The sequence below is a fragment of the Mesoplodon mirus genome, assembly GCF_964341445.2.
Source record: "Mesoplodon mirus genome assembly, chromosome: 9".
Lineage (NCBI taxonomy): Eukaryota > Metazoa > Chordata > Mammalia > Artiodactyla > Ziphiidae > Mesoplodon > Mesoplodon mirus.
Genome location: NC_138985.1, coordinates 58638995 through 58651507, shown reverse-complemented (window position 1 = coordinate 58651507; position 12513 = coordinate 58638995). Strand labels below are relative to the sequence as shown.

Here is a 12513-nt window from a genome sequence, read left to right as displayed (position 1 = left end):
TTTTTATTGGTATCTCAGTAAATTCATAAATTAACTTAGGGAGAACTGACATCTCTGATGTTGAGACATCCTAACCAAGAGTGAGGGATGTCTTTCTATTTGTTCAAGTCTACCTTTATGTCTTTCAGTTTTCTTCATAGAATTTTGGATCACTTTTTGTTAAGTTTATTTCTAAAATTTTTATCTTTTTTGTTGTTATTATAAGTGGAGATTTCTCATTCATTGTATCTTCTAAATAGTTATTATTTGTGTATATGAATTCTGTTATTTTTATATGTTAATTTTATAACCTGCTACTTTGCTGAATTCTTTTACTGTTTGAGTTTTATCATTCATTCTCTAGGAATTATATTCTAGGTATGTCATTTACAGATAGAAGTAGTTTTATTTCTTCTTTTCCTATTCTTTTGCTTCTTATCATTTTCTCTAATCTAATTGCATTGGCTAGTACCTCAAGAACATTGTTAAAAAGTAGTGGAGGGCTTCCCTGGTGGCACAGTGGTTGAGGGTCTGCCTGCCGATGCAGGGGACGCGGGTTCGTGCCCCGGTCTGGGAAGATCCCACATGCCGGGGAGCGGCTGGGCCCGTGAGCCGTGGCCGCTGAGCCTGCGTGTCCGGAGCCTGTGCTCCGCAACGGGAGAGGCCACAGCGGTGAGAGGCCCGCGTAGTGCAAAAAAAAAAAAAAAAAAAAAAAGAAAGAAAAAGAAAAAGTAGTGGAGATAGTGGACATTTTTGTCTTCTTCCTGACCACAGTGGATATGCACTAAAGTTTCCTCATCTTAGGGAAATGTTTATCCGTTTTTATTTTCTCATGAGTTATTATTAGGAATGGCTGTTGAATTTTGTCAAAGGGTTTTCAGCATCTTTGGGGACAATCATTTTGTTTTTCTTCTTAGACCTATTAATGTGACAGATTGTTAATAGATCCTGTAAGATTGAACCATTGTACTGTTGTTGGCATAAGCCCCACTTGGGCAGCCTGACTCCAGTGGTTAACAGCTCTTTTATTTTACTACTTCTTAGTTGAGTTTCAGAGATTTGACGTGCCTACACAAAAGTGTACTTGCTGAGTCATACAAATTAGTATTTTTATTAATTGCTTGATGAATGAATGTTTTAGTAACTGGGGAATTTAGAGGAGAGGGAAATCATTATGGAGAGAAAAAATACTTTTTGATAGAGAGAGGACGACTACCAACTGGGATTTCCTGAGCATCAATAACACCACAGCTATACTTTCTATATAGCTTATTTCTACTAGCTATTTATTTTGGAGGGTTTGCATCATAGTCTTATTAGCCTTTCACTGTTTTATCAGCATGATCAGTTGTGGTGGATTGATTACAAATTGAAGAAATGCTACGAAATCTCAAATGATGGAGCAGATGCTCCACTGTGACAGACAGAAAGCCTGCAAAATAGAATCGAGGCATTATTCTACCTGCAGAAAAGAAGGGCAGAATGAGAAACTGATAGTTTTTACAAAGGGTAGAGGGAGAAAAATCCATGCATTTCCTTTAGGGAGAAGATTTGGGACCACATATTGTTTCATAGCCATGTTATATAAAACATTTTAAAATGCTGTTGTCAAATATGAAATATCTATATCCATGTGATTTACAGAATTCACAGATTGTCAAAGGTGCTTACTTAATTTACATAAATAAAATGATTGACTTGTAAATTATGACCACCTTTTTGCAAGTTGTAACTTGGGTCCAAGGGTGAGTGTAAAGCTGCATTTCATGCGAAGAACATGGCTTTGAAAAAATATATTTGGGGAAGTTTGCACTCCTGGTTATGAGAGCACTTGCCATTCAGTAGTATGTGGATTCATAGTATATGGACTGATACTCCTAATGAATACTAAAAAACCATGTTGAAATAGGAATTACTTGAACAAAATTTTCTTGCCATTGAACTTTCTTTTTAGATATATCAGTGGAAGAAATTTTCTTATCTAATTCTTCAATGCATTTGATTGACACCGTAACATTTTATTTTGGTTAACTTTGTGTTAAAGTAAACATGATAATTTGAAAGTTGGCTCTTGTCATTTTCTTCAGCATGTTACACCAGACAGCTATATTCCATGCCTTGCTGACCTGTGCAAAGCACTGTGGGAGGTTATGCTCAGCTATTACAGAACTATGGAATGGCATGAAAAGCATGACAGTGAGGATACTACTTCTGCTTCTGGTAGGAAATTACTTTGATTTGATTTTAAAAACTGAACTATAAATATGCCGTATTTCTGGAATAAGGAGAAAGAAAAGGGACAGCTATACTTTTAGAATTTGGGGGACCATGATGACCATAGGTTAAATGTTCACCAGAGAAAGTGATTCAGCTGCTATAAAAACTCCATTACCTTTGGGAATTAACTGGGCCGAAGGACTTCTTATGTGATAGGTATTACAAGTTCCATATGTGGTGATGACCTTAGGACTAAGTTATTAAGAAAGAGCTGTAAAAAAAAATGAGTTGCAAACTAGGTAGGACATTGCTCTGTCCAAATTTACTATAAAATTAATGCTAATGTTCAATATTAAGTCTTTTTTGCGAATTTTCAAGTTTACTAATAAAACTAGATTCTAAGAATTAATAATTATACTGATACTTTTCTTCCTGAAAATAGATAGCAGGACATAAAAATTTCATAAAAAATGATGTATTTAAATACCATCTTTGCAAGCAAAATACAACTTTGAATGTCTATGGTATAGTCATAAAGAGCAAATCTTTGAGAAATTAATTAGGCATGTTTAAATTACTTCATGTAATTACATATCTTAAGTGATTATCCTTGAACAATAGCTAAGATTAAGTATTCAAAATACTTTTAAAAGTAATAAATGACTCTACCAGTATTAGTATGGGCAAAATAAATTATACTGTACTTGTTTTTTTGTATTACATACAGTTTAATATAGCTAGTCAATCAAGTTGTTTTAGTAACTTCTAATTTCTGAAGTGTTTGGTTTCTATGATTGGGTGGGTGGAGGAATGCTCAAATCTTAGTTTGATTAAACATAGGATTTTGGTAGTATAGAAGACATACATTTAATATTTATCTTGACTCATAAGAAGCTCATAAATATAGATAGCAAAAAATAAGAAAGATAAATTCTGTGGAAGGATTTTCATTCTTTTAGAAATATTGTTGAGGGAGGAAGGTTTAAAGGAAGAGAGAAAAAGGAGAAAGCAGAAAACAGGGGTGGGCATTGAGCCAGGATTCTAGGCCAGACTATTTTTACCCAACTCCTCTACTACCTCTGGGAGTATGGGCTTTGCAGTCAGAGATACCTCGCTTCAAAGTTTGACTGCCATTTACCAAAGGCGAGAATGTGAATAGGTCACTTTATCATCTCCGGGCCTCAGTTTGCTCCTTAAAATGATAGGTTAAGAAAACAAAACAAACAAAAAACTTCATAGTGTAGTAACACATCTACCCGTAGGATTGCTATAAGGTTTAGAGAAAGTGTAAAAAGTGCTTACACTGGTTGTTGTTAATGTCATCAAAGGAAATGGATCAAGAGAGATGATTATAATAATAATGAAATGTCTATAGGCCTTTTTTTTTTTTAAATTTCATTTTACTTAGGGAATTCCTGGGCTTAAGGGATTTTTTTCCCCACAAAGTTTTTCTTGTTTTGGCAACCTTTATTTTTTTCTAGATATGGCACCTGTTTAGATATCTCAGCACCTCTTTTCCTTTTTCTAGTACATTATTTAAGGAGAAACCAAAGGAAAAGTTTGGAACAAAATTAATACATACTTTAGATATAAGAGTATAGAAGACAATATATACTTATTATGGTGAAGCTCGCTTTTTGCTTCAGGCTAATAGTATACAGGTATTATGTATTGTATGCATTTTCATTGGGGTATAGATTCAAACTTAAAACTCTATTTGAACCTTCTATACTTAGTCCTCTGCTAAAATTCCTTCACCCTAATCTGTATAATTTAAGAATGTTGAGGACTCTGATCAGTCTAATAGTCAGCTGACAATATCTAGGACTGTAAAAAGTTATTTGTTCACCAGAAATTCTTCCTTTCGTAGTCACATTAAGGACTAAAATTGTAGGAATCAGTAATTTAAAAGTTATTCTTCACAGAACTTCATACAGCTGAAAGGGCCTCTAGAGTTCATCCGTTGTAGTTCTCTAGTGATACTACTGGTGTCCGAACACTTCACCATTCTAAATAAACTAAAGCTGTAGCTCAGGTGCACTGCTCTGAGCTGCTGCGTTCCTAATAGCCAGACCATACAGATGATATGGCTTAAGCTGTAGGAGTAGTCATGGGTACATTAGGCATGTATCTGGGGCCTGGCCTATGAAAGGGCCTTTTGCTGCTTACCAGTGGATACCCTGCTAGCCTAAGATGAGATCATATCCTCCGTTGTTCTGCACAGTTTACTTGCACAAAGGCATAATTTTTCAAATATAATGTGTATGTGTATTTTCAGTTGCTTTTAGGGGGAGAATTATTTTGAGGCAGGTCATTGATCTTACCTGTTGAACTGGACATTGTTAGATTATTTACCTAGAATGGATAAAAGTATTCTGGATCATGAAAAATATAAAATGTATGCATCATTGCCTCACTGCATGAGCAATTTTGCACTCTGTACTCTTGTTAACATGCATATTAATTGAAAATTGGGTTAGTTGGTCCTGTAATGCCCTGGCAGTAGGCAGTATATGGGTCATTAAGAATCTGGTTTCTGGGATTGCACTACCCAAGTTGGAATCCCAGCTATAATCACATATAAGCTGAGTGGTCTTAGGTGTAAAGTACTTAAGATTTCAGAGTCTGAATTTGTCTATCTTATCAAATGAGTTTAATCCTAATTCCTATTTTTTGACATTGTTTTGGTTGTATAAATATTGAGAATATTTTCTATATTTTACACATGCTTATAATATATGAGAATCCAAATTTATTATTTTTTTGAAAACAAAAATGTGAAGCAAATTTTAAAACGTATGCCATCTTTTATTTCAGAAGGGAGTAATATGATGGGTACTGAAGAAACAAATTTTGATCGTGGCTACATAAAAAAGAAATTAGAACATGGACTTACACGAATATGGCAGGTTTGGTTTTTTTAAACTATTTTTTTTACAAAAGCAATAGAAACCTTCATGTCAAAGTTGTTTTAGAAATTCAGTATTTAAGTTTTCTGTATTTGTTTGTTTTCCCTGCAGGTCTAATCATGTGTTAGTTTTTCTTTAGAATAAGTCTACCATTTGAGTTCTGTAATTTAGTTGTCAATTATATTTGACTATAAGTGGCAGTAGAAAAAGTTTTAATTTGAAAATATCCATTGGAAATATTCCTTGATTACATTTTGCTTTTAGTGACCTAACAGATTTGTGCTTTCCTGAAGAAGTTGTTTTCTTATTGAGATACTGTTTATTTTGTGTGTGTTTTTTCCTTTTCTATTAATTTTAGGAAAAGGATAACTATATAATAGATGACATAGTTGGGTTGGAGTCTAGAACAGAATGAAGAATTCTAAGTCAGTGATTTTTGTGCCTTGAGTGAATCTTATGTATTTATTGACTGAATGTGTATTCCTTGGCTTTTCTTTTGCAGTTTAGTAGCTCAGTTGTTATCAGACAACTAAATTTGTTAATTTGTTAAAAATGTTCACTTCCTAGATAAGTGTAATTTCTTTGGTGATAACTTTGTTCTTTTTGGACTGCTTCAATATTTAGAAGACTATATAGACACTTTGACCATATTATGGTCTTTTAAAATGTATTTTTGATTTTTCTAATGAAGTTGATGTTTAGTTTGAAAATCTTTTATAGGATTTCTTTTGAAAAAATTGTTTAGGAAAATATATACTGAAAACATAAATTTCCTCAAGAATCACTTAGCAGTTATAATTTAGTGCTCTTCTAACTTTTGATAACTTTCTATTAGAGATATGCTATTTGAATTTATACTTTAATATTTAAATATGTGATAGTGGTAAGAGCTTTGCCTTTTGTATTTTCTGATACGACCATATGAAACTAATTTTTAGTTTTCCATTAATTATGGGTTGGGGCTGACTTTTTTCTGAATGTTATGTATAACAGAAAGGAAAATCTCATTCTCTAGTGTCAGATATGAGTTGTTTCTGATTTAGTCTTCTAACAGGCTCTAATTATACTTTGTTGAAATTGTAGAATCTATGATAGAATTTCTGGTAATTCAAAGTACTTTGGATTATTGGCCTGGTATTTTATATAGCTAGTTTCTATTCAGTCTGGCAACCTGATGTCATTCTTGATATAGGAATATCTGTTAAATGTAAGATTTAGTAAAGCTATTATCATTTAAGTGTTTGGCCAGTTTAATGAAAGTCATCATGCTTTTGAATACAGATAATTGTGTTGTAGGTTTCAAGTTTTAGAATATCTTCATCTCCACCCACTTCAAGTCCCTTTTGCACCTCCAACCCCACTTCTCATCCAGTTCTACACAGGACTTTGTGTACGTTAGGAACTCATTAGTATTTGTTCAATTGAAATCACAAAGCTCAATGCAATTGAAAAAGGCAAAAACTCTGAAAAATAAATGTTTTTTGAGAACACATCTGGCAGACAAAACCTGGCAGGAATTGAATTCATTTGATAGCACAATCTGACCAGTATTGTCATTTGGCTTTTTGTAGTATTTGTTTATCCCGTTAAGGTGAACATTCATATGTTGAAGGGATATAAATGTGTTTTATTTTGGGATACTGCCTTAGAGCCCACTGGGGATGTTATATAATATATGCTATACATACCATAATATATTTCTAATATCTGAAATGCTAAATTCCAAAGCACAAGTGAGCATGTGACAGTTTATTGACATTATAAATTTATTATAGAGATGATTGAGAAGCATAAGAAGATAGTTAAATATTTCTGACATAAAACTAAACTCAGAATCATAATCACCTTGATAATTATTATAAAAACTTTTCAGTTTTTAGAATATTGTCGCAAATTTTCCATGCATTTTGACTCAGAACCTTTAAGGGAAAAAGGTTGTATCAGTCATAATATGTGTATCGCACTGTTTGTGGGTTTAAGAACACAGTGGTGAAAGCATGGTCCTTGACCTCATGGAGCTTACATATCGAACCATATGAAAGTCGTTGTCTTTCAAGATTTTCTTTTTAGTCTTTAAATATTTGATACGTGAGAAGTGACAGTTTTAAAATGCTTATTATTTATTTCTTTTTACTATAGAAAATTAGGGTTGGAATATTTCTACTTTTTGTGAATTTGAGATTTTCTTTACAGCCTAATAAACCACCTACTTTTAAAGTTCTTCCTGGGGCATTTGAAAAATAAACATGCATTTCTTCTTTGTATTGGGAATTAGGTTCTCTATGTAAATTAAAGCAGTTTATTATTTATATGTATTATTCTCATCTATATTCTTATTTGGTTGTGGTTTTCTTGGTCTGTGCTGTTCTGAGGGAGGAGTTTTAATCTTCCAGAATGATTGTAGTTTTGTCAGGTTTTTCTTTTATTTCTAACAGCTTTTGTTTTTATACTCAGATGCCATGTTGATTGATGATGCAATGCTAATAACCACTTTACTTACCCTCATTGTACATAATTCTCTTTATTAATTTAAAAAAATAGCTCTTTTCTCCTTAGGCATTTTGCAGTGAATTCTAGTTTGCTTTATTATTACCATTGCTGTATTTATTTTGTTCATATTTTCCTGATAAATCCTTGACTATTCCTTTATTTTAAATGTTTTTCTATCATATTTTAGTTTTAAAAATAAAGATAATATGTAAAGTTCTTAGTATAATGCTTGACAAAAGTAAATAATCAGAAAACAGTAGTTTTTACTGCTGTTTATTAAGCTTTTATGTGTATATTAGCACTGTTTCTGATTTATTTTTCCTATTCCATTGACTTTTCTCTATATTGCTAGCATTTTTTGGTAGTTTTAAATATATTTAATATAGGTGGTACAAGTCCCCCATCATTCCTGATAACTTCATCCTTTCAAAGTGCTATTTTTAAAAAAGAGGTTATTGTCTACTTATTATTTCTAGTGAATTTTAGAATAATTGTTCAGAAGAAAAGTTTTTTGGTGTGTGTGATTTTGGTTAGAATTTCACTGTATCTCTACATTAACTTGGAGAAATTGACATATTTACAGTATTTAGTCACGTATTCAGTCCCTTAACTCTCAATTTATGGAAATTTCTTTTGTATCCCATTAGAATTGTTAGTTTCTTGTTATAGGTCTGATAGCTCTTATTAAAATTATTCCTAAGTATATTGTATTTTCAATATTTGTTTTAAATGAAATCTCTCCATTTTTAGGTACTTCAGCCAGGTATACATGAAAACTATTAATTTTTATATACTGTACTTAAACACTTCACACAATCATCTTATTCTAATTATTTTTGAATTGATTATTTTGGGGTTTCTAGCTTACTGAACCATGCCCAAATAATGATGATTTTTATCAGTATATCTAGTATGAGGATATAATTCTTATCTTGCATGTGTGTGTGTATTAGTAGTGATGATTGTGTTCTGTACTTTTTTTTAAATTTTATTTATTTATTTTTGGTTGCATTGGGTCTTTGTTGCTGCGCGGGCCTTCTCTAGTTGCAGTGAGCGGGGGCTACTCTTCGTTGCGGTGCGTGGGCTTCTCACTGCGGTGGCTTCTCTTGTTGCGGAGCACAGGCTCTAGGCATGTGGGCTTCAGTAGTTGTGGCTCACGGGCTCTAGAGCGCAGGCTCACTAGTTGTGGTGCACGGGTTTAGTTGCTCCGTGGCATGTGGGATCTTCCTGGACCAGGGCTCGAACCCGTGTCCCCTGCATTGGCAGGAGGATTCTTAACCACTGCGCCACCAGGGAAGCCCCAAGTCTATACTATTTTTATATCTGATGTTCATGGAATTGTCTCTATGATATCACCCTAAATATGTTGACTATTAGCCTAACTAGATATTTTTTTATCAAGATAAGAATCTATTCCTGTCTCATTTTAATGTGTAACTATACAAAAAATGGTTCTGAGAACTTATTTTCTATATTTTGGATTTACTTGAAATATTTATTTATTGTTTTTTTTTTATAGGATGTTCAGCTAAAAGTAAAAACCTACTTGCTTGGAACTGATTTGTCTATATTCAAATATGATGACTTCATCTTTGTTTTGGATATAATCAGCAGGTAGTGTTTGAGATCTTGTCTTATTCTTTAGTTTGATTCATTGAACCATGATAATCAATGAAGTCATGAATCACTGAGTTGTATAACGTAATGGAAGTAAAGATAATTGAGCATTCATAGTCTAATTTCTGCTGGGTTTATGTGTGAGTGTGTTTAAATGTTTCTGCCCTTTGGATGTTGTAAACTGTAATGAATGTGATCTTCAGAATTTCTTCAAACATCCAAATTTTTATGATTTGTTACCTTTGAATAAAGATGACCCGTACTTCTCTTTTTTCCCTATAATAAACATGTTGCTGAAATTTACGTAAATCATTCTGTCCAACTAGGTTGATGCAAGTTGGAGAAGAATTCTGTGGTAGCAAGTCTGAAGTTTTGCAAGAGTCTATTAGAAAACAAAGTGTCAATTATTTTAAGAACTACCATAGGTAAGAACTCTAATAAAATATGAATAGACTTATTTAGGTAGTGAGAATACCTTTGTCTAATGCTTAACCTTATAGTGTTAATTGGTTTAAAATAATTACTTTTGAATTTGAAAGACTATCTTCTTTGTAGCTTTTTTTAGGATGGTTAAGGATTTTTTTGCCAAAAATATCATAGAGTATTCTGATTACTTATTTTTTGTAAATTTCAATATGTGTTTTGTCTTGAGGGGCTTAAAATACTGAACTGACTTCTGTATGGGTGGAAGATGATTATTACGTTAGGGATCCCCAGAAGAATTTGGCCCCTATTCTCTACCTGCATATACCGTGTGAGCTAGTAAGGAAGTTAAATCAGTAGCGCAGCACTCAGTGAGCGGGGGATGCTTGAAACTGTGTGCCATTTAGGAGTAAAAAGGCTTTCAGAGAACAGGGCATGATAATCAGAATGTAGCTACAAAGCCAAGATTTTGTACTACATTGCTTTGCAAAACAATCACTACTAACTTTAAAAAGGGTGCCTAGGAATGGTTTTGGGAGTGGAAGAAGGTAGGAAAGAATGTTTATATAGCAATGTGTTTGTATGCTTAAAGCAGCGTTAAATTGAGAGAGAGACTATTTATTAGACCTTTCTTCATATAAGCTGGACCCTATGCTGTACACCTTATATACATTTTATCATTTGAATTGAGTTACAGCTCACTTTTTATTCTGCATTTTTACTTTTTAAAATTAAGTTTTGATTTTCTTGTTATTTGCTGCTGGGGAGAGTTGGGATTTGAAATTCTCCTTTCTCTCCTTGTTCATAGTCAACCCCTGGTCACAGGGATATGTGCTATGTCAGAAGAGAGGTTACTGGATGTGAAACCATTGACTAATTTATTATTAAATATATTTAAGTACACATTTTCTGTCTTAATTGTAAACTATTAAATATTTGTTTTGAAAGTATATTTAAGTTGATTCTGTACCAAAGCAGAGCCTTTGAGTTGCACAATTGAATGAAGAGAATGTTTAAAAAATAAAAAAAAATTTTTAATTGATTAAACCTCAGGAAAACAGTGGTAAGGGAACAACATGAAACCCTAACACTACCTTAATTTATAACTTCCTTTTCTGTTAAAACTTAAGCCCTGTTAAAACAGAAGGCTTGGCCTGTATACATTGCTGTCCAAAATGAGAGGGGCCTTATGCTCACAGTTGGGAAAGGATAAAGAACTATGAAGGAGCTAGGAGCTTCACTTACCCTATCAGAATGCAGGCATTGCTGGATGTCCATTTCTCAAAGATTGCTTTATATCCAACAAGACAACTGGGGTGTCTTTTGATGTTCATTGTGACTGCAAGATGTGTGTAATACAAAAACATGGATTTATTTAATGGTTTGCATTCTGCATTCCATTTTACTTACTGTCAAAAGGTGTCTGTCATCTGTGGCCACCAGGAAAGGGCATTTCTAGACTCTGACTATGATGGATATTCCTTACAAAAGTTCACCTTGATGAAATTAGAAAATACAGAAATGAATTATTATTTCCAAAACACTCAATATTTTAATGGACTTTTCTTGTTAGAAACATTTGTGAAACTTGTTTCCCATTGAGGAGGCTGTATTGTACTGTTAGAAGGAGAGCAGGACTGGGAAATGGTAAACTCGGGCTCTTACCACATTTTTGCCACCTGCCATCTCTCTGTCATTGGACAAATCATTTAACCCCTCTGAGATATGGTTCTATCTATCAATCGTAAAATGAGGTGGCTGGACTAAAAGGTCTCCCAAAGTATTACCTGCAGATCTTTCCCTTTTTTCTTGCTGCATTGTGTATTATAAAAATTGGAATAGGTTAAAAAAAAGTAAAGATGTAATCTTTCTTTGTAGTATTCTTCTCTTTTCCCAGTGTTTAAACCAGTCTTGCTCATATACTGCCTGTAGTCATTCTCTCTCCAACAGCTGCCATTTGGGAAATTATAATGAAATCACTTGGTAAAGTTGGTGCCAACCATCAGTGTGTTCTGAAGTACATCTGTTTCTTTATAAAGCAAGATAAACTTGACAGGCAGTTTAGAAATGATGCCAATGTATATATATTGAGTTGACGAAAGTCATTACATTAGCCAGTGATGAACCTAAATCTACTAAATTCTGATTTAATATATCCTTCACCAAATCATATTACATAAATACCGAAAAATACCATGAAACATGGTGAAATATAGATCATCTGTTTCAATTTTGTTAGTGTTTAAATATGCTTACAATTTGTTTCATGGTCCTCTACTGCCAAGTAGAGCTCTTGAGAATAAAGAAATTCTTGAACCGAATTACTCTTATTTTACAGTCCATTTAGGTTGTTGGTTTGAAGATGTAAGCATAATAAAAAGGTGAAAGTAGAAGCATTTTACTCTTTGGCAGAACATCTGTTTATAAAATGTACCCATGTTGCTTGTGGAAGTTGTATTAAAGCTTGTGTGCCATTATCTTGTGTGCCATCCAAAGCTGGATGAGCGTGTGAGGGAGCACAGTCTCTGTCATCTGTCAGTGTAAATTCTTATCTTTCAAAGATATATTTTATTCTCCCAGGTTTCGTTATGTTCTAAGTTTGTATACACCCAGTGCTGTCATTCTTCTGCCAGATGTTGCAGAATGCCCCAAAGCACAAATAATCTAATTTGAACAGTAACGACAGAGAAATTATGTAGCAGTGTGCTATTGCCAAAACATTCTATTTAACAAGTACCTTTTAATTTTAATTACTTTAGTATTTAGAGCATATAAATGTTTTCAGTGATCCTAAAGGTGCACTGACTAATGTCAGAAGAGGGGAAAGGTCACCTATCCTTTTAGGGAGAAAAGTCTCTCCTTGCCTTTTAAGGTTTAA

General features: G+C 33.3%; 1 protein-coding gene across 1 annotated transcript in view; it reads left to right on the top strand.

Annotated features, from left to right (window-relative positions):
* VPS50 (VPS50 subunit of EARP/GARPII complex) overlaps positions 1 to 12513 on the top strand; it is a 132803-nt gene that overhangs the window by 62201 nt on the left and 58089 nt on the right. The window contains exons 13-16 of the mRNA XM_082633014.1: positions 2067 to 2199; positions 5014 to 5105; positions 9115 to 9209; positions 9539 to 9637. Of these exons, the coding sequence (XP_082489140.1) occupies positions 2067 to 2199; positions 5014 to 5105; positions 9115 to 9209; positions 9539 to 9637 (419 nt within the window). The remainder of the gene's footprint in view (positions 1 to 2066; positions 2200 to 5013; positions 5106 to 9114; positions 9210 to 9538; positions 9638 to 12513) is intronic.